This window comes from Miniopterus natalensis, chromosome 13, assembly GCF_054644295.1.
Source record: "Miniopterus natalensis isolate mMinNat1 chromosome 13, mMinNat1.hap1, whole genome shotgun sequence".
Lineage (NCBI taxonomy): Eukaryota > Metazoa > Chordata > Mammalia > Chiroptera > Miniopteridae > Miniopterus > Miniopterus natalensis.
The window spans coordinates 54,557,247-54,578,156 of NC_142093.1; the positions used below are offsets into that span (position 1 = coordinate 54,557,247).

Genomic DNA, 20,910 nt, shown 5'->3' on the forward strand with positions numbered 1-20,910 from the left:
ATTGTGGATTATTAGTTACTTTAGGACTAAACAAAGATTCTGAATACTCAGACTTACTTTGTGTTTCATATTTACCTATATTCTGAGTCAAGCTACCTGACCAAAACGTCTGATTTAGGAAGACATTTAGCTTTATAGCAAAAGTTTTTCCATCTATAGTTACACCTTCAAAGGAATTGACTTTAATTACAGTGCTGATGTAATTTGCTGGTTCCCTTTTGAGGAGTGTGCAAAAATTATGTCAATCCTATGGAAAGTTAAACAGGTACCAAAAAAATGGAACAATTATGCACAGTTCAGTAAACTACAGTGTTGTTTTTCCCATCTAAAAATTAATCAATGAAATAAAACATGAACTGTAGTTGACTTGGTTTCAAGAAACACACTTGAGAATTCCATTGTTCTTGTGTCATCTCGTCATGGACAGGATTTTGTAGGCTACCATGCTGCTTGCTTTGTGGATTGTTGTAAAGGAACTCAGACAGACTTGCTCAGAATTGGTAATGAACTGTGGTCCCAACTCTTCCCACTTTTCAGGTACAGCCAAACCTTTGTATAGATCAGTAGGTCAAATAAACAAGAAACTTCCAACAGTGACAGAAATATCTGTAGCTATGATCTGTCTGATCAAGCAGATTTCACCTTGGGTAGCTTTCTGAGACTTTTCTCTGGGTGTACTGTCATCTTTGGCAGTCTTGTCACACTCAATATAAAATTGCCATCCCTCAAGGACCTCCCCTCTTTCAATATTCAGGATGACTACCACACGTTTCTGAACTGAGCACTCATATAACCAGTCCTTTAGATGTTCCACCACATTGTTTAGGTGTTTCATGAGCTCAGGATCAGTAGTTACAAGCAAGGGGAGTCCATATTTCTCCACTCAAGTGAAGGTTTATGATGGGTAAATGCTACCCTGATATAAAATGCTGTTGATGCCAAATGAGAAGAACTCGGCCACGATATTGGTGTGTAGAGTGATGCCCTGCTTCTGGGAGAGCTGCCACGCCTTGGCCAGGCCCACCGATGCGCCATGCATGCACCACAGATGGTGACTGCAGGGCCCGCAGCAGCTTCTTGCCACTGGTCTCTAACCTGGGTGTGTGTGTTTTTATTTGCAGAATCGGATAGTACTTCCTTCAGAGATAGTGAACTTGTCCTGATTTGAGGTTTAGTTGTGCCGATGACCTTTGGAGCCCCCTGCAGTCCTGGCAGGATGAGAACGTTGTCCCTGTGAGTTGGTTATAGATGTGGCCTGTCCGCTTCATGGCCACAACTTGGCCCAGTTTTACCAGGCCTGAGTGGGTTTGTACCATGCAGTAAGAGGTTTATTTTCCAAAGCTCAGTATGAGAGTTCAGGAGAGTATCAAGACTTTTCAGATTTATTTGAATGATTAAGATTCCAGAGTGTTACTAGCATACTCCACGGTCTGGTATTGGCTCCCCAATATCGACCCTGGCCTGGCCCTTCAGCCCATTTTCTCTGTCCCTTAGAATGCTGGGCTTCCCTGTTCCCTGGGTTAGTTGTCATGCCTATACCTTTTGAAGTCAATTCTGTCTAAACTGCGTCAGAATCATGTCTGGCCGGATTTAAAGTTTCTTCCTCAACCCCTCCCAGCCTGGGGTGTTCATTTCATTTTGTCTTATCTGAATGTCTCACTCCATTGCTACACTGTTGGGTCCTTGCGGGCAGAGACCACTTCGGATTCATCTGGGTGGCCTCTCTATGCACCTGGTTAGGCACTGTTGAACAAATGGATGAACAAGTCTGGTTCCTGGTGGCGGGTTCCATGAACACTCCTGTGAGAGGCAACATGTTGCAGGTCATCGGCCAGGCTTGTCAGCTGAGGACAGAAATGCCCCAGCACTGCTCTCTGTCCTTTGCCCCCTGGTCCCTCCCCTGCTGGCCTTTTTGGGGAGAGGAGCTATGGCAGACATTGCTGCCTAGCATAGGACACTGATGTCAGCGGGCACCTCTCCCTGCCTGGTGGAGCTCACTCACCCACAGCACTGGTGGGCCACCTGGGTGCTGCCTGAAGAAATGGGCATGGGCCTCAGAGGCACTGCTGGTGGCAGTCTTTTTAAAATTACTTTTCTTGGGTTTTCATCGTTCCTGTCACTGTTAGCTTTGCAATAAGAGCTGTGGCCAGGCTCCCATGGGAGAGGTCTCATATCAAAATCAGACTGTGTGTGTTTTGTCTTTACATGAGCATTTGGGGCACTGAAGGTCTTTCAGCATCTTCTCTACATGCCCACCCCACAGTGATTGATTAAAGCAAGATTCCGTTTTTGTAGGTATTGTGCCACTTCGCCAGAGATTTATGTATAGTGAGGCTTGCAAAATGTGTGATCGTTTTGTGTTTCCAAGGTATGCAGAGACCAAGACTTCTCTCCCCAGTTTTGGTTTGTTGGTGCGGGGACTAAAATGAGACTGTTGGGTGCCGCCCATGTGGAGGCCTTGGGCAGGTCCTCCCTGGTCCCCTGGCTTACTGCCTTGTTCCAGAAATAACTTTGTCTTCCCAGCATTTCATTGATCTGTGGTTGTGGCTTTGCATTTATAGCCTTTTATGGGATTTTATTGCTACTCAGAAAATTTTATATTCTCCCATGAAGCCAACTTTGACACTTTGAATTAGAAAACAAGCTTCCCTAGTGATTATAAAAATAAACTAGATCTGCCCAACCCCAGTCATGCAAATTCCTGTCAGCCCTGCTCTGTTAATGGCAGTCTAGAAGGAAATGATGTGTTCGAGTGAGCCACCTCATCAGGCCAGCCCAGGTGCTGGAGTGACCATGGTGGGGGGAGGGTTCAGCAGAGCAGGGGGCTGCTAAGGGTGTTGCTGGTTTGGAAACTCACGTGTGGTGTCAGTGCACATGTGCCAGAATTTTTAAGTAGCCTGAGGCCGTCTTGTGGGAGGAGCCCTACGAGCTGGGTCTGGGATCCGGTGCTGATGCCCAGCCTCCTTTCCAGGAGCACACTTTGCCATCAGGTTTGTGAAACACCAGGCTCGTCTTTGGGACGATAGTGTCTCCCCAGTGGGCCACCCGTGATCAGGGCCTGGTTTCCCCACGTGGGCCTGCCCTGTCGGCGTATCCAGCCACTGCCCCCACTGTGAGCTGCTCCCTTTCCCTCCACAGCCTGAAAGAGGACTTGAGAGTGTTTGTGAGGAGAGGGAGGCTGCATGCTTTATTCTTTGTTTTTTATTCTCTTTGTTTTTAGAGAGAGAAAAGGGGGGGAAGGGAGAGAGAAACATCAATCTGTTGCATCTTGTACACACCCCGGCTGGGAACCGAACCTGCAACCTAGGTATGTGCCCTGACCAGGAATTGAACCCGCAGCCTTTTGGTGCACAGGACGATGCTCCAACCAACCAAGTACGCAGCCATGTTTTATTCTTGAATTGTCGATTGTGTGTCACCCGTGGGAACCAGGGTAACCTGGTGACGCTTTCCCAAAGCACCATGATACATTACGCACTTACTAAACCAGGATATTCTAAGTGAATGAATAAAACCTGTTGGGAACAGTAAAGAGAAGGAAATGACCAAAAAACCATAGTACTCAAACAAAAAGAGCAGGGGAACCTTTAATAGGGCTAACGTGTACGGATGGGCGCCCCACCATTGGGACTCTAGGAAGTAAGTGGGCTTTCCAGTCTTATTTTCACGCAGCAAGCCATAAAGTCGTCCTCTGCATTTTTCCTTTATAACTTTCTTGATTTCAGGCAATAGTGCAAAACCACATGTGGAAGGCCCACCACCCAGGGTCCTTACACTGCTGTTCATATTCCAAGGATGGCGCCTTGTCCCTGCTCCTCTGCCCCACTAGACAATTCACTTTTCTGGGGGATGGTGGCTGCTGGCCGCTGTTATTTTGACCAGGTAGCTGCTCTTCGTACCAAAGTGGCCATTGTGGGCATTTCTGGCCTCAGGCCAGGCGGGGGGTGGAGTGGAAGGTGTGGCGGGCATGGCCTTCTGGAGTCCTGGGGTTATGTTTTGTGATGGTCTCCGTACAACAGCCCCATCCTTCACCTTAAATTAAGGTAAGTGTGAGTCCATTGGTGCTGGGGTTCTGTTCGTTGTTAAATTATAAATCTCTTAGTTTATAGTAGTTTAAGAGCTCCAAGAAGAAAGTTTATACTCATTTTATCTTTATGTTATCTATTTTAAACAATATAAAAAATGTTTAGTTAACACTGGGAGATCTTTAACTTTCCTCTTCAAGTTTAAGGAACTTGCTGTAGGGTTTCCATTTTGCTGCTAAAAGCTGTGGTGAGTTGAGATGATTATTTTCATCCTCCCCTTGCCCCTTTGTGGGAGCTCTCCCCCACCACACTCAGCTCATGGGAGCACCCCTGCTGTCCTGTGACCCCAGCCTCCAGCCAGGGGCACCTGGCTCAAGCTAGGCTTGCGTTACCTTTCCCAGGAAGAGCTGGACTGAGGACTTGGAGACAATCCGCGTATCCGTCCTGCTCCGTGGCAGAGCTAGAGAGTTTCAAGTTGGGCTGTCAGTTGCCTTGTGTCCACCTGGAAGGCCGTCTGTGCTGCTAACATTGGGGTCTACGAGCCATATTCCTGCTCAGGTTCTGGAAGTCAGCCGGACCTTTATGCCAGATGCCTCACTGCTGAAACTCATCAGAGTTGGGGCTCTCCACTCTGCAGCACAGGTGTCGGGCTGCCGGGCACAATGTTTCAGTCAGGAGAGCAGGAGTACCCAGAACTCGCCCTCAGCGTGACAGCCTCATCACTACACCATCAGGACAAGGCAGAGGAGTTGCTGTAGCTGGGGTGTGGGCCACTGCCCCCAGGAGGGTACTCCGAGCCTTGAGCAGCTGTGGCCACACCCACACTTACCATTCCCTTGGCTGAAAGAATAGACCCCACCCAGTGCAGAGGAAGGAGAGAAGCAGAGAGGGTGGCATCGCCCTGTTGCCATCGGCTTCCACATGGCCAGCTCTGATGGGGGAGGTAGAAGCAGGCACCAGGCCAGGACTTACAGCCCAGGGTTTGGGTGGAAAAAGAAAGGGGAAGAGAAAGAGCAGTCTCAGGAGTCAGAGTTCTCTTCTGGCTGCAGCTCCTGGCCCCGAGCTTTGACTGTGTGCCCTGGGGGCGGGGCTTCTGGGTCTGCAGCTCCTTCCTTCATGCTGAGGGCTTTGTGGAGCCCCACTCGGGGATAACCCACTCACAGATCACGGGCACTGTTGTCTTCATCTCTGCTCTCGGTCCTCTGGGACAGCATGTCTTCATTGATAACACTGGATGGCTTCTTCAGTCCTATTAGGACATTTCTGTGACACTATTGAGAGGCCTTTCTGGCCAACATCCAGGCAAACTTCCAGTTAATTATGTGAGGGCCCCGATTGGCCTATTGACAATGGAGTGAGATGTGAGCCTTGTCATGTCCTGGAGAGAGCAGGGCAGCATTGACACTGATGTCCATTGTCTCCAGCACTAAACAGGCAGCTTTCACAGGGACCGTAGGGCCTGTGCAGTAACTCCATTATATTGGTTTGTGGTGTTCTGGGAACTTGTGTGGTAATTGAGCAACAAATGAAGCCTGGTACATGAGAGTGAGAGGAGCAATACACAGGAACACTGGGTCGATTCACCCCAAGGGTCAGCCTCCAGAATCACTGGTGCTAGCCCTGGCTGCCCCTGTGTGGCAGCAGGACAGCCACAGCCCAACCCTTCTCACAGGGAAGGTTCCAGAAGAGGCTGGAGCAGCACCAGTGTGACCCTCAGCTTGTCCATCACTCCTGTTTTGGTTATGTTTCTTGTGATGCATTTCCTGCCCAAGCCTCCCTGTTCATCTTTATATCTGTAAGGGCCTGGGCTGTGAGAGACCTTCACTGTTTATTGAGGAGATTGCCAGTTTATGGAGAAGAAACAGCATGAGAAAGTGTGGGTGTTTAACAAAAGTGGCCAAGGTTTGGGAGGGCCTGTTCTGGCTGAGGCAGCCCAAGGATACCCACCCGCTGTAGCAGCTGCTGGCACCTCCCCGACAACACGCTTGCTATTAACACATCTCTGGTCTCCCCGATGCTATCACCTAGACCCGGGGTCTGGCTCATGTTGCTCAGCAGGAACACTTTTCAACACTTTTTTTGGGTGACCTATTTTCAAACTGGTTCCTGTACAAAATCCTCAAAAGGCTCATGGTTCGTAGGTGGACCACCAGGGGCCACCAGGGGCATTTAAATCCTGGCAGCTGCAGTTTTGACCAACTGTCCTGAAGACTTCTGGTTTTAAGAAGGAAATACAGAGGTGAGGGAGCTGCCTTCTGTTGTCCTTGCAGGGCGTTGCCAACTGGGGAGATGTCAGCAGCAGGGAGGACAGGGCGGGAGCCAGCGCTGCGTGGAGGCAGACTAGGGGCCTGCAGAGGGACTGGAGAAGCCAGGACAATGGGGCTGGGGTGCAGAGGTGGGTTGAAGTCTGGTTCTCTGGGAAGATAGAGCCAACAGAATGGCTTGGGTGTGGGGTGTGAGAGGAAGAGGAGGCCAGCAGTCAGCATCGATTTTGTTTCTTGGCTGGAGCAAGTGGAAGGATGGGAGTTGCCAGTGACTGAGATGGGGAAACAGGGTCTGGGGGGAAGCTTGAACACTCGGGTTTGTCCTACCCAGGGGCACTTGGCCTGCCTGTTTTTTTGAGGGACATCCATGGCCCACTCAAGGTGACTACCTCTCCTCTTAGAGTCCCAGATGTGCAGTTTAATCTGGGTTAAGGCATTATATCAGCTGCCATATTCATGAAAAGAGTGAGACTGATTAGTTAATAAATTGGGTGGTGAACTTACTGCCACTGCTGCCTGTTCAGGGTCACTGGCAGAGAACAGGGCTTGGGGAAGTGGGAAGCAGGAGTGACTGTTCTGCCAAGCGCAGGCCCAGTGGGACCCTGGGAGGGTAGTTTGTCCTGCCAGTGAGAATATGTACCAACTACTGCACATTTTTTGTTTCCCTGGGCTTGACTTCCTAAGGCCCATGAGTTTCCTGCATTTAAATCCTGGCAACACCGGGCCATGTTAGGTGGTGTTAGGTGGCATGAACTCCTGTGTTAGGTGGCGAGCTGGGGCTTTGCTCTTCCCCCTCAGCCCGTTGCAGGCACAGGGAGCAGGAGGTAGGAGGGAGCTGGTTCCCAGCTCAGAAGGAGAGGAGAAAGCGGGCCTCCCTGTAGTCTTTTTCCAGCCCTGGAGGGAAGGGGCTGTCATGTTACCTGTTGGGTGTCTGGAAGGCAGCAAAAAGCCAGACGCAGATGAGCAAATATAGTTGCTGCAAATACAGTCGCCGCAGGTGTTGAGAGTTTGTTTACTAGAAAGTGTTTGTCTAAAAACCTGGTCTTTGCACCAGGAGATGTGGCAGAAACAGGGAGTTAAGCCTGGCATTCATAAGACACAGGGTCCCAGCGGGTCATCCTGGAGGGACAGACCACGGCGTGCCAGGGCACCTCTGGGAGGACAGGCTGTGGGTCTTGGGGCTGTGTGCAGGACAGGCTTGGGTGGGAGGTGGGCAGTGGCCGTCTCTCAGGTTTGAGTGCCAGTGAGCCGTGGGGTGCCTCATCGCAGTGATTGTGGCTGTCCTGGATTTCGGGGTTTTGAGAGAAAGCTCTTCCTCTTTCTGACTGCTGAGGTGGCCTCCTCCTCAGGGCTGCTGAGTCACACGCTGACTCACGCAGCCTTTCTCATCTGACTTTCTCCTGCTGCCTGTTAGGAGAGCGAGGCCCAGTGAAGGCTTGCCGTTAGCCCCTTGGCTCCCAGCAACAGCCAGAAGGTGGCTGGGCTACGAAGGGCAGGGAGGACGGCCCCAGTTGTATGTGGGCTTTTGGCTTTGGGTTGTTTCTCATAGTTCATCCTGCACCTCCGTCTGACCCTGAGAAAGTCAGTTGCCCAGTCTGGACTTCTGTGACCTCGTCTCTGCATCTCCTTTTTAAGATTATTCTCAGAGAACCCCAGTGTATAAGATGGTTAAAGATGGGGCTCTGTGGTTAGCCCTCCCTAGGAGGTTACTGAGCCAGAGTGTCCTCCAGAGTCCCTTTCTAGCCTTTGGTTTCTTGGTCTCTGGAGGAGGGCAAGACTGGCTTCTGGAGAAGCCCCTGGCAGCCATCGCCACCTCGTGGTCCCATGAAGCTCCTGAAAGCCATGGCCACCTCGCTGGTCCCATGAAGGCGTGTGAATCAGAGCCTCTTTCTCTGCCTTGCCTATGGCCCTCCGCCCTCATCGCCTGCCTCACTCGGGCTGTTGATTCGATGGCCAGTGTCCTGTCAGAAGGGACCATGTGTCTCAGAGTGAGGAGGTGGAGGTAGCTCCTTTGTTGAATGCTCCTGCTTTCTTCTCACCTCCCTACCCCACCCTGTCCTCCAAACAGCTCCCACACCCTCTCTCCTTTTTATTTTTAGTGTAGTTTTGCTTCTAATGAGCTTCAACCTTGAAATGAGGAAAAAAATGGGGACCATGGGAATATAGGAGTCCTTGGTGAATTACCTTAAATTAATGAGACTAATAAGGTAATCGAGTTCAGCTGTACAAATTAGCGTTTTGTTCTGGGTCTTGATGACTTAAATTGCAGATTCTAATTAAATGCCCCCAAGTAACCACGAAGTAGCTTTTGAGGTCTTTTTGACCTAAAAGCTTCTATGATCTATGGACGTATCAAGTGTAAAATTAGTCTGTAGATGTTCCCCTTTAAGCATTTCTATCCCCAGAATCTCATAATGCCTATAATAGTAACCTCCCTCCTAGGGGAAGGGGCAGGTGGGTGGAGTGGGCAGGGACCCTGCAAGGGGAGGAGGGATGGGGGATGGGAGCCTCCCTTGGGCTTTTGAGATGTCAGGGGATAGATGTAGCCCTGTGATAGGTGACATGTCTCTGCTGTCTCAGCTGAAGGGGGAGGTGGCTGCAACTTCAGTAGCTGGAGGGAGGTTCAAGAAAGAACTCCTTCCTCTGGCTGATTCACCTCCAGGGTGCCCCTCAGCCTCTGGCCAGCATGGCATTGCAGTTTTCAGTGATGCAAGGGGATGACAGGTAAGAAAGGGAGCAGTTCCCCGTGGTCATGCCCCCAGATGGCCACTGTCTTGCTGTGGCCCACTGCTGGCTCTTTGCCTCTGTCACATCTTTTTAAGGAAGGGCTATAACCAGAACACAGGTGGAATAGTCCATGAAAACCCCACATGATGCAGGACTGACATAAACATTTTTTCATACTGTGTTGTCTTTATTGCAGCCATTACAAGAATTAAACTTTTTATTGAGGTATAAAAATTGTTGGTATGCCTCTCAGTGAATTTCACACAGTAAATTCACTCACGGAACCCAAAGTGGGAGGCAAAGCCCCTGGCCCCCCAGCCTCCTTACATGCCCCCTAACTCCTACCTCATGCACCAGTACTCACCCCTCAGAGTGAGCTCTTTGGGCTGTGCCTGAACCTTGTGAAAGTGCAGTTGCCTAGATGCACCCTGTGTGTCTGGCTCTCCCCCTGACTTCGTTTCTAGGAGTCACTGTGTTGTTTTGTCCATTCTGCTGTTGCTGGACATTTGAGTTGTTTCTATTTTTTGATTGTTATGAATGTTACTGCTCTAAATGTTCTTCACACCTTTTAGGGGGAATATAAGTATACATTTCTCTTAGCAATTCCCAATCCTGGGGTAGTTGTGTGTTCAGTGTGAGTAGATACTGTGTTTTCCAGAGTGGCTGCTCCAGCAGTATATCCAGTTCCATTACTCCACATCCTTGCCGCCACTTGGTATTGTCTGTCTTTTCATTTTAGCGATTCTAGTGGGTGTGCAGTGATATCTCATGGCTGTTATGTGCCTTTTCCTGGTGACTGATGAGGTGGAAGTACCTTTTGTGTGATTATTGGCTTTATTATGATCGCCGGTGTCTTAGAGATGTTGCAGAATGGACTCAAGTGCAGTGATTGGTTTCAGTGTTTGTCATTACAAGTAATGCTGCAATAAGCATCTTTGGATTATTGGCAAGAATTTTGTTGTGGACAAATTTTGATAAATAATATCAGATTGCTTTGCAAAATGCTTGTGGCACTCTAAAATGTTATCAGTAAAACAGGAGTCCTATGGAATTTCCCCTAGGTCCTCCAACCAAGAATATTCTGGATAGAGGAACACACTGCTTTTAGAGGACTAATTTAGGGGAATATAGGTGTGGTAAGCATTGCTTTAATTATTATGAGTTTGGTCACTTTTCAAAATGTTTACCCACATGTATTACTCTTTTAAGAATTCTTATCTTTTGCTACTTGGATTTTAGTGAGTTTTTAAAATTAATTTGTACATTACAAATTAACAGATACTAGTACTGCAAGTATCTAGGAGCTCAAAGGAACATGAAATAGCTTTCAGCTTCCCCGTACTTTGCCATTTTCATCATATGTGCCTTTGACCAGTAAATCTAACCCAAGACCCTTCTGTACGTGGGGCAGTGCTCCAACCACTGAGCCACGCTGGCCAGGGAGACTTGTATGCTTTTTAATTTCGGCAAACTGATGAGCCTTTCCCTGGTGATTTCTAGTGTAACTCCCCAGCCAGACCATGGCCCTTTCTGCTGAGGTACCCAGGCTAAAGGTGTTGCAGTGGGAGGGATAGGAACACAACCTCAAGGGACTGAGTTTGCCCCAGAGCTGAGAGCACTGCTCTTCCTGTGGTCTACAACCCAGGCCCCGACATTTTCAGAGGGCTCATGTGTGGGACCCTGAGGTTCACCCCAACAGCTTCCCAGCAGTGCTGGGACTGAATCAGAGTCGGGTGTCCTGCTCCACAGCAGGGTGCCCGTGGGCCAGGCTGTAGCAACGGTGGGATGCCAGCGGAGTTTGGGGAGCCCAGTGGAGTTTGCAGAGCCATCTCCCGCTGTGACACGTTTGTTTCTCACAACAGCCCTGTGAGGTGGGTACAACTAGCCTCATCTTAGACACCAAGAGGCAGAGCCTCAGAGGGGTCCAGCAGCTTATCCCAGACCTGAGACTTGTAAGCGGGAAGACCGGGGCTCAGATTCTTACCTCCTTATTTTCCCTAAACCACCCCACTGCTCACATCGCACTTTAGGGCTGGCCCAGGTTCCCCCGGCTCACCCCTGGAGGGTCATAGGAGTGTATACTTTCTATTTCTCATGCTTTGAGCAAAACCTTTATTTTTGAGCGAAAAGGTTAGGTTGGTGTGTAGAGCTCAAAGGAACGTGAAGTAGCTTACAGCTTCCCCATACTTCTAGGTATTGGAATTAAAGCGTATGTGTTATGTGTTCATAAGAACTCTGTATTTGTTGACTAGCCTAAGTTTATAATTTTCTATTTTTAGATGATGGATTTCGACGTGCTTCTATGAAGAAATGCCACGTGTCTCTACTGATCCAGAACAAACATGTCCAGTAAGTTGCTGGGTGAACTCACTCAAGAGCAGGAACATGGGCCCTTCAGGTACAGAGGTGTTGACACCTCTGGAAATTGGAAGCTTTGCTCAGTTTAATTATCTTAACTTCTAAAGGGTGGCTCCTTCTAGATGCAGCAGGGATTATTGTGTCTAGGGTTAGAAAAATGGGCTCACTTCTTGCCGCTCATCCCACTTAGAGCAAAATGAGCTCTGTGCTCTCTGGTCCAGCCCACAGTGGCCGTTTTCACAGAGATGTTCACCTCCACGGCACAGCACTGTCTGCATTAGTCAGGCATAGAGGATCACCTGTATGTTTCGTGGGAAGGAAAGCCCAAGACCGAGACCCACATGAAGTGCCTGTAGCTCTGGGAAGAAAGAGAGCAAGGTTGGAGGACACATGCTTTTGTCTGTCGCATGTCCCACCATGCTTTGGTGGCCAGGGTGGCAAACCCCTTCATGAATCTGTATCCTTCTAACAGAGGTTATAGTGAATTGGCTTTAAATTTTATGAAATTCTATGAGACTCGCCAATGGAAAAGCATAATAAAGGAAGTAAAATCTCAAAAGCCGTATTTTATGATTATATGTAAACCATCATTTAAGGTGGCATATCTTTGTCAGAACACGATTTCTGTATGGGTCCCACAGGCATGCTGTGTTGGTGTGTGTGTGAGCAGGTACTGGGAAGTACAGAGGTAGTGGTGATTAAATAGACTTAGACCATCAGACTCTCCTTCACCCCGGCCCCTACCTGCCACGACCCTGGTCTTGCTGCACCTGCTCGTGTTAGGTCACATTCTCTCCACGATCTCAGTGTCTTTCTACCACTATCTCTGTGCTTCTTACCAGTGTTCATTCCTGTTTCTCAGGACTACTGCCACCTTAGGGTTCTAGGGCTGGGTGACAGCTCTTCCCAGGGAATCAGGCGTGGTCTGATCCAGGAGCAGGAAGCACATCATCGCCAATGACATCATGACAGCAAGAGAGCACAGCCCTCGCCATAGCGCCAGGGCCCGTGCAATGCAGCGGGCTTCCACCATTGATGTGGCAGCTGACATGCTTGGCCTCTCTCTGGCAGGTGAGCCTCACGGGGGCTGGCTCCTGGTGGGTCCCACATAGTGGTAGTTCTGGGAGGGCCAAGTGTGCCTCCTGGGGCACCTGCTCAACAGCCAGTATAAGCCCCCTGTGACTGCCCCAGGCTGGAGGGTGCCCTAGTATGGCATCCTCTGGTTGAGTAAGAATAGAGAGGGAGAGCCGGCACTCTCCCTGGGAACCAGCCTGCTCTCAGGTTTCCAGTTTGGGTGGATTCATTCAAGGCTGGTTGGCCAGGAGATAATGTAGGAGTGTCCACCGGACCTGTCTGGCCAGTGTCCAGGCCACAGTAAAAGCCCTGCCTGTTGTGGATATGCAGACCTGGAAAGGAAGGGGTTTGGTTTTGGGGTCTGAGACTTCTTAGGAATCTCAAAACAAAATATTTATAGAATGAAGAAATCATCTTGCATAACAATTTTGCATGGAAAAATAAAGTAGAATGTTGGAGTCCTGTCCCCCCCTCAGTTTTATTGAGAAATAATTGATACATATCACTGTGTAAGTTTAAGGTATGCAGCATGACGGTTTGATTTACAAATACTGTGAAATGATTACAAGTGTGTTGGGGTTTTTTTGCATAAATTCTAAAAGGGAACTGTTGCTTAAGGGTGACTTTTTTCTGGCATGTCTTTTTTATTTAGGAAATCTACAAGATCCAGATGAACCCATTTTAGAATTCAGCTTAGGTGGGTGTCTTTTTAATTGTTTTGGTTTAAAAATATATGTTTATCAAAAACAAGAACACAGTCTCTAGCCCTAGTTTGTCTTAGAGAATTTGCTGCCGCTGCCACTGCCGCTGAAGTGTTTCTGAGATGAAACCGGAGGCTGGTGTGGACTTCCCACGGCGGGGTGGGGGGGGCCGGTCTGGGGACTGTGTGGTTGAGTTTAGTTTTTTAGCCCTCATTCCCTACTCTCTGAACGGAGGTGATGACACCTGTGTACCCTCCCTCTCAGGGAGCGACCGAGAGAGAATGGGTAAAACTAGTCGACTGCCAGCTCTGGGATCAGGGAAATGTGGCAGGCCGGTGGCTCACCCAGGAGGTAGGAGAGTAAGGTGTGGTCATCTGGGACTCTTCGTCTCTGGAGGCACTACTCTCTGGTGGTCCCCTCCCCTTTTCTCATCCCCTGGGTGGTGGTCAGCATTGGCCGGTGGCCTGGCAGTGGTGTCCAAGAGGTAATGTGACAAAAGAAGCACCTCCTGGCGAGTCAGGTGTTCCTGGAATCTCATCCGGACTGTGCTGCAAACTGCTTGGCCTTGAGCCTGCCCTTGACCTTGCTGCACGGGTTTCCTCATGGGTTGTATGGGGTGTTACCATGTGAGAGAGAAGCTCATGGTGGTTAAAACAAAACAATACAGAAGGACTTTGACAAATTGGTAAATCCATAAAAACATAAGTATTATTAAATTTTAAACTCTGAAAATGTCCCCACATCTGGTTAAATGGCCTTAAACCAGTGCAAAGTTTCGCCAGTGCTGCCTGATGTCTGGGTCTGCAGTGGTAGTGAGTACTGTGTTGTGTACGGGGGTGGGGGGTTGCAGGAGACACACACCTGCCCACCAACCTAGAGCTTCATTGCTCTTTACAAATTGTAACGCCAGCCCAGGTTTCACAACAGAGTGTGAGCGCATTTCCACCCCTTATCCTAAATCATCCCAAACATCAGGAAGGATAAGAAACAGAAACAGACTCCGTACAGTATATAATTTCTTTGACGTGTAATTTCTTTGATGTTTTCTTGTACTTCCATCATTGTCTCTTCCAAGTTCTATTTTTTCTTTCATGTTGGGGGCCTTCCACAAAGGTCTAACTAATCTTTCACTTTGTTTTAAATCAACACTGAGGTATAACTTATAGGTAAAATATACCCATTTTAAATGTAGTATCAGTGAGTTTTGATAAGCATATACATGCATATAATTACCACTGCTGTCAGGATACAGAGCCTTTCCATCACCCCGAAGGGTTCCCGTGTCCTCACCCTCACTCCCAGGCAGCCATCGACCTGTTTTCTGTCACTGCAATTAGGCCTTGTGAGTTTCACATGAATGGAATCATATGGCACACAGCCTTCTGGGTACCGCTTCTTTCACTTTGCATAGTGCTCCTGAGACTCATACTGGACATGAGGTTCTGCAGATCAGTAGCTCATTCCTGCCTTGCTGAGTGGCTGTCGTGTGAACGAACCATAGTTTATTTTCCTGCTGATGGACATGCGGCTTGTGTATAAATTATATATTTACATAAATACAGTTAATATATATTTTATATATAAAATTATATTTATGTATGTATTATATATAGATTATAATTTATAGCCTCAAGAGAAGATGGTGTATACATCGAACAAGAACAGGATACTCTAAAGAAAAAGAACAGTTGAAAAACAAGGCTAATTTAAGAAATTTAAAATAGGACAGAAAATATTTGAAAATTCAGTAAAGATTGGAATATATTCAAGGAATTATCTCAGAAAGTAAAAATTTAAAAGCAAAATAGAAAATGGGAGAGAAATTGAAATGGAAAATTAGAGAGCAGATTCGGGAGGTCCAACACTTAGTAAAGAATGTGAGGGAGGAAGTTACCAAGAAATAACACCAGGGGTCTCTCAGGGCTGAAAAATGTGTGTCTGGGTTAAAAACACCTACCAGGCCCAGCATATTGAAAAAACACCCACCATGAGGCACATCATGGTGAAATTTCAGAGCACGGGTAATAAAGTGAAGAGCCTCTAAACTTCCAGAGAGGGGGAATAAAGGTCATATCCAAGGATCAGGGATGAAGCTAGCTGGAGACTCTCTGGCTCATTGGAAACTAGAAGGCAGTGGGGCAGCACCCGGAATGTGGTTGGGAAACTGTTTCCAGCTGAGAATGCTGTACTCAACCAGACTCAGTCAAATGTGAGGGTAGGAGGAAACTTGTCTCAGCTACAGTCTCAAATAAGCTTACTTCCTCACATCCTCTCACTGGAAGTTAGTGGAGGGTGTGCTTCACCCAGAAGAGGGAGTGAATTGAGAAGAAGGAAGACATGGGGTCCAGGAAACAGGTAGGGTCCAACACAGGAGAGAAGTGAAAGAAATCCCACTGGCTCATAATGAGTAATACTCAACTTTAATAATGCAGAATAGGGATTTAATCAAAAATGAGCCAGACTGATTGAGCACAGAGGATGAGAGTTGATATAATTGAGTTAAAAACCCTCACCCCTAGAATAAAATCAGGATGTTTCTGCATGTGACAAATCAAGAAGTAGTAGAGACACACAGAGGAAGAACAGCCTTATAAAGTGAGGGTGAATTTTATGTGAAATGAATTTTATCATAATTAAGAAAAAAAGGTGAGGAGCCAGATGATTGAATGATCAAATATTTTGTCTTAAAATAAAAAAATTTTAAATTAAAAAGTGCTACCCCGGCCAGTTTGGCTCATGTGCCCATGGACCTAATGGTCATGGTCCTGGTCAGGACACCTACCTGGGTTGCAGGTTTGATCCCCGACCCCAGTTGAAGCACGTGCGGGAGGCAACCAATCGATGTGTCTCTCTCACATTGATATTCCTCCCTCCCTCCCTCCCTCCCTCCCTTCCTCCCTCTGTCCCTCTCTCCCTCTCTCTCTCAAAAAATCAATGGAAAAAAAATCCTTGGGTGAATATTAACAACAACAAAAATGCTTATTTTAAAACATTTATTACAGAAAATGTAGGAAAAGAAATCCCTGAGAAAGACTGACAGTTGGCATTTTGGTGTGTGTCCTTCCAGGTATTTTTACACCCACACCGCGCTATAATGATTTTGGTTGTGGAGGTGGTGGAATTATTTACAGAATGTCACCCTAGTGTTCTTAACGTGGCTTTTCTTCTCATGTAGCAAAACATCACTGGCACCTTTCGTTCTAATAAACATGGAGCTGCCTCATAGCATTGAGTCCCTCAAGAGAACCTGTGGACTGCTCTGCCACACTCATTTTAGCCAGTCTCCTGTTGGTGACATCAGATTCTTCCCAGTTTGCCATTATAAACACCACCACAGTGGACATACTTGTACACAGACCTTCCATATATTTTGCTGGTTATTTCCTTGATAAATTCTTGGGTGTAGAATCGCTGAGTCAAATGATATGTACTTGAAATACGTCCTACCAGTTTACCGCAACAGCATTTACTCAGCTGGGATTGCAGGTGATTTGGTTGGCGAGACAAGGCATGCATGTCAGAAATTAATGGTTTCTATGGAAATAGGCTAAGGATGATATAAGCAGTAAACAGAGATGTGACTGGGGGCTGCTGAGAGAAAGACCCGTGGAAGCTAAGGACCTTTGAGCCAGGAATGAAACACTGCGTGAGATTTAGGTTGGCTGGGTCGGGGAGGAGGCCAGGAGAGGAGGCCAGGAGAGGAGGTCACTCGTAAGAAGGTGTGTTCTGAAGGTGGCATTTGGCCTATTGGCCCTTAAATTGATGATGTTCATGTTCCCACTGTTGGCCACCTGTTATTCCTCAGTCTGTCTGCCATCGCTTGTGCTTGACAGACCCAACTGTTCCACCTTGCGTGGATGTGAAGAACCCACACCTGATGAAGGGCAGCTGGGACCAGACCACGGCTCCCTTAGGGCGCAGCATGAAGGAGAAGGAGAGAGCGGGACAGTCAGGGCCCTGATTCCTGCTGGGGTAAATGTAGAAGAAATAGAAGAGAATTTTAGAAAGTAAAACCTTGAAGGTTCTAGAAGTAAACAAAGGAAGTAACTAACAGTCTCAGGGTAGTCAAAGATTTCTTGGACAGATCGCAAAAGCACCTATTCTCTAGCTTGCTCTTGCTGCCACAGCAAATGACCACAAATCTAGCACTTTAAAACAGCACAAATTTATTATCATTATGTTCCCTTAGGTCAAAAATCCAGTGGGCTCAGTGGAGTCTCTGCTTAGAGTCTTACAACACCAGAGTCACGGTATCAGCAGGGCTGCATTCCTTTCGGGGGCTCTGAGCAAGAATCTATTTCCTTGCTTGTTCCATTGTTGGTGAAGTTTAGTTCCTTATTGTTTTAGGGCTGAGGTCTCATTTCTTTGCCAGCTACCAGTTGAGGATGGTTCTCAGCTTACAAAGGCCATTCACCTTCCTTGGCTTGTGGACCCCTTTATCTGTCTTCAGAGCCAGCAGTGGCAGGTCGTGTGCCTTTCACTGACCTTACCCAGTGTTGGCAGGGTGCAGATCAGCTGGAATCATGCACCTCTTTTTCCAGAGTCACCTCTTTCGTTTTGTTTGTTTTTTTAATGTCTTTATTGACTTTAGAGAGAGGAAGGGAGAGGGAGAGAGGTAGGAACATCAGTGATGAGAGAGTCATTTATCGGCTGTGTCCTGCATGCTCCCCACTGGGGACCGAGCCTGTAACTGGGCATGTGCCCTGACGGGGAATCGAACTGCAATCTCCTGGATCCTAGGTTGATGCTCAACTGCTGAGCCATGCCAGCTGGGCCAGGGTCACGCCTTTCTGACTCCACCTTCTTCTCCTGCTTTTAAGAGTTCATGTGATTAGTTAAGACCACTCAGATAATCCAGAATAGCCTCCCCATGTCAGGGTTTCGTGACCTCAGTCACATCTGCATAGTCCTTAGTCGGTGATGTTATATATTCACAGGTTCCAGGGACTAGGACATGAATACTTTTTTTCAGAGAGGGACATTCTTCTGCCTACCATGCCCTAAAATTAAAAATATAAAATAAAATATTCTAAAAATCTAAGAAGGAGTAGATAAACCACAGATTAGGAAAAGATATTAACAACATATATACCTGATAAAGAACAGATCTAAAATAAAATGCTTACGCATCAACAGTTAAAAAGTCAACGACCCAACTTAAAAATAAGCAAAAGTCTTGATTAGACTCTTGACAAAAAGAAGTTGTAAAAATAGACAATAAGCATATGGTGAAAAGATGCTTCACATCACAGATGTGCAAATTAAAACACATCTGTTAGAACAACTGAGAGAAGTACTGACCTCACTCAATGCTGGCAGGATGCAGATCAGCTGAAATCATGCATGTAGCCCACTGTGTTGTAAGTGGTGCGGGCGGCCACATTAGGAAACTGTTAGCTTGTGAAATGAGACCTGTTCTCTGCTATAACCTAGAAATGTCACCCGTAGCTGCTTATGCAAGAGAAAGGAAAATGTAAGCTCACAGAAAGACATGAACAAGAATGTTTATGGCACCTGCATTTATCATGGTTCAAAATGAATCAGCCCAGATTCCCATTAACAGTGGAATGGATTTAAAAAAATTTGGTACATTTATACAATGGCATATAACTCATCAATTTAGAAGAAAGAACGAATTATCAATACATATAAAAATATAGATGAATCTTAAAACATTCCATTTATATGCAGTTCAAGAATAGACAAAAGTGATGGAAGTCAGAAGTGGTTGCAGAGGTGGGGACTTGACTGGAAGGACAGGGAAACTTTCTAGTCTGATGGGAAAAGTTTTCTACCTTGCTCTGTTGATGGTTACATGGGTGTATATGATTGTTAAAACTCTGAAAAGCCAAGTTCTTTGTATTTTATTATATCCAATAAATAATGAAAATTGAAGATATACGAGAAGATATTACAAAGGGGATAATCAGAGAACAAAAATTAATTTTCAGAAGTAAAAATCAATTTCTACTTTTAAATCACCAGTGAACATTTTAAAAATCAAATGAGAATGATGGGGGCAGGAATGACAGAGTAAGGACTTCTAAAAATTTTTTCCTCCATAAAGGCAATGAGAACATCAGCAAAAATGGTCAAAGTCCATTGTTTCAGAACTCTGGAAATTAAGCAAAATTGACAGCACTCTGGAGAGTGTTTATTGCTCCACCAAAACTAGTTTCTACTGGTGTCGAACTTTTGATTTACCATATATTTAATCGGTTCCAGGATGTATATATTTTCATATTTTAATATCTCTATAATAAGAAAGTATCTTACAGTCAATAGCATATCCTAGTCTAATGGCAGTGGGTCATTTTTGCTTTCACAGTGCATTTTACAACAGATGCATGTTAGAGTCAATGAAATAGGACCATTTTCCTGTAGGTCACTTCTACGGTGGAATTTTCTGAGTCTTAGCATCTATTTCAAAGTGCTTAGTACAATAGATTTTCTAACTGGAACAGTTCCTGTTCTGAAAAGTAACATTTTTTTGTAATCTTGCATTTGATATGAGTCTTACAAGAAGAATAAATAAGCAGTGACTTCCTTTTTTAAAAAGTTTTGTTTATTTTGCCATAAAATTTAAATTTGCTTCCAGTGAACACCCACACAGACCATGGGGCAGTGCAAGCTCAGGGCTAGCACGGCAGTCATGGACACAGGCACAAGGAGCTGTGTCGTGATTTCATTGACTCTGTGGCTGCTTAGCTTGGTTGGTAGGATGTTCACAAGGGTCAGACACCATATGAGATTGTTCGCTCTGTGCCCCATTTCCTGGACATAGAAAGGTCCCTTGGACTCGGCCTCCCCTGCAGTTAGGGCAGTGCTGCCTTGGGGTGCGGGTGGGAGGGGAGGAGTGAGAAGAAATTATTTCCAATTTTAAAAAGTCAGCTCCCTGTGACAGCTGACAGTGTAATTGTCTAATCCCTTTGAGTGCCATTTACTTTTTTTGCTCTTTGGGTGTGTGTGGAATAGAGAAATAACTAGAGCCTGATTTTAAAGGATTCTTTTGTTTTTCCCATCTTGATTCCGTAGCTTGTAGTGAGCTGCATACGCCATCGCTAGATCGGAAACCAAATAGTTTTGTAGCAGTGAGTGTGACCACCCCTCCTCAGGCATTCTGGACGAAGCACGCGCAGACGGAGATCATCGAGGTGGGTGCTGCTGGCACCCGGGGGCTCTGCGACAGGCTCACCGTGATTCTCACCCCAGCGGGAGGGCTGCTCACCAACCTGAGCACCTGTAGCTGTGATAATATCTATGTGAATTATTGCTACTTTCCATGTGTTTATAGCACTTGATATTTTTTATCACAGTTTTGGGTGTCATTTTTATTTGCCACCCCTTTACAATTATTGATCAGCTACTGGCTGGTTATTTTTGAACAGTGATGCTGTAAGCCTGATTGCCTTTTAAGAGGAAGACTCAATTCTTCATTGTCACTTCCAGTTGGCTGCTACTTTTGTAAATTGTGCTCATTAATCAATTTTGGGGAGTAACTCTTAACCAGCCCTCTTATTACACATACCCCTATTTTTATTGGTTTTTATTTTTATGTCCTTTTGAGTTGTGTGCTATATATTTACTTTTTACATTAAAATGAATAATATGCATTCACCTTGGGAATTTTGCAGCAGCTGTTTCGGTAATGAGCTCCTGCGTAGCTGTGAAGCTAAGCGTAGGAGTTGCTGGTGTGGGATTGTGCAGGATCCCACTGGAATGTGCGCTCCTGGTGAATTATCCGGCCCACCAGTCTCCAGC

General features: G+C 46.6%; 1 protein-coding gene and 1 pseudogene across 3 annotated transcripts in view; one reads left to right on the forward strand and one right to left on the reverse strand.

The window, feature by feature from the left end:
• Positions 1-20,910, forward strand: part of INPP4A (inositol polyphosphate-4-phosphatase type I A) — a 117,807-nt gene that overhangs the window by 46,968 nt on the left and 49,929 nt on the right. Inside the window, exons 2-5 of one of the 3 annotated variants that reach the window (XM_087823707.1) lie at positions 11,296-11,365; positions 12,237-12,445; positions 13,101-13,145; positions 20,185-20,303. In XM_087823707.1, coding sequence (XP_087679833.1) covers positions 12,340-12,445; positions 13,101-13,145; positions 20,185-20,303 — 270 coding nt within the window. In that variant the 5' untranslated portion in view covers positions 11,296-11,365; positions 12,237-12,339. Of the gene's footprint in view, positions 1-11,033; positions 11,366-12,236; positions 12,446-13,100; positions 13,146-20,184; positions 20,304-20,910 lie in introns of those variants that run through there. The other 2 variants (XM_087823708.1, XM_087823710.1) reach the window with 2 other exon arrangements.
• On the reverse strand, positions 410-1,039 carry LOC107540979 (mitotic spindle assembly checkpoint protein MAD2A pseudogene; annotated as a pseudogene).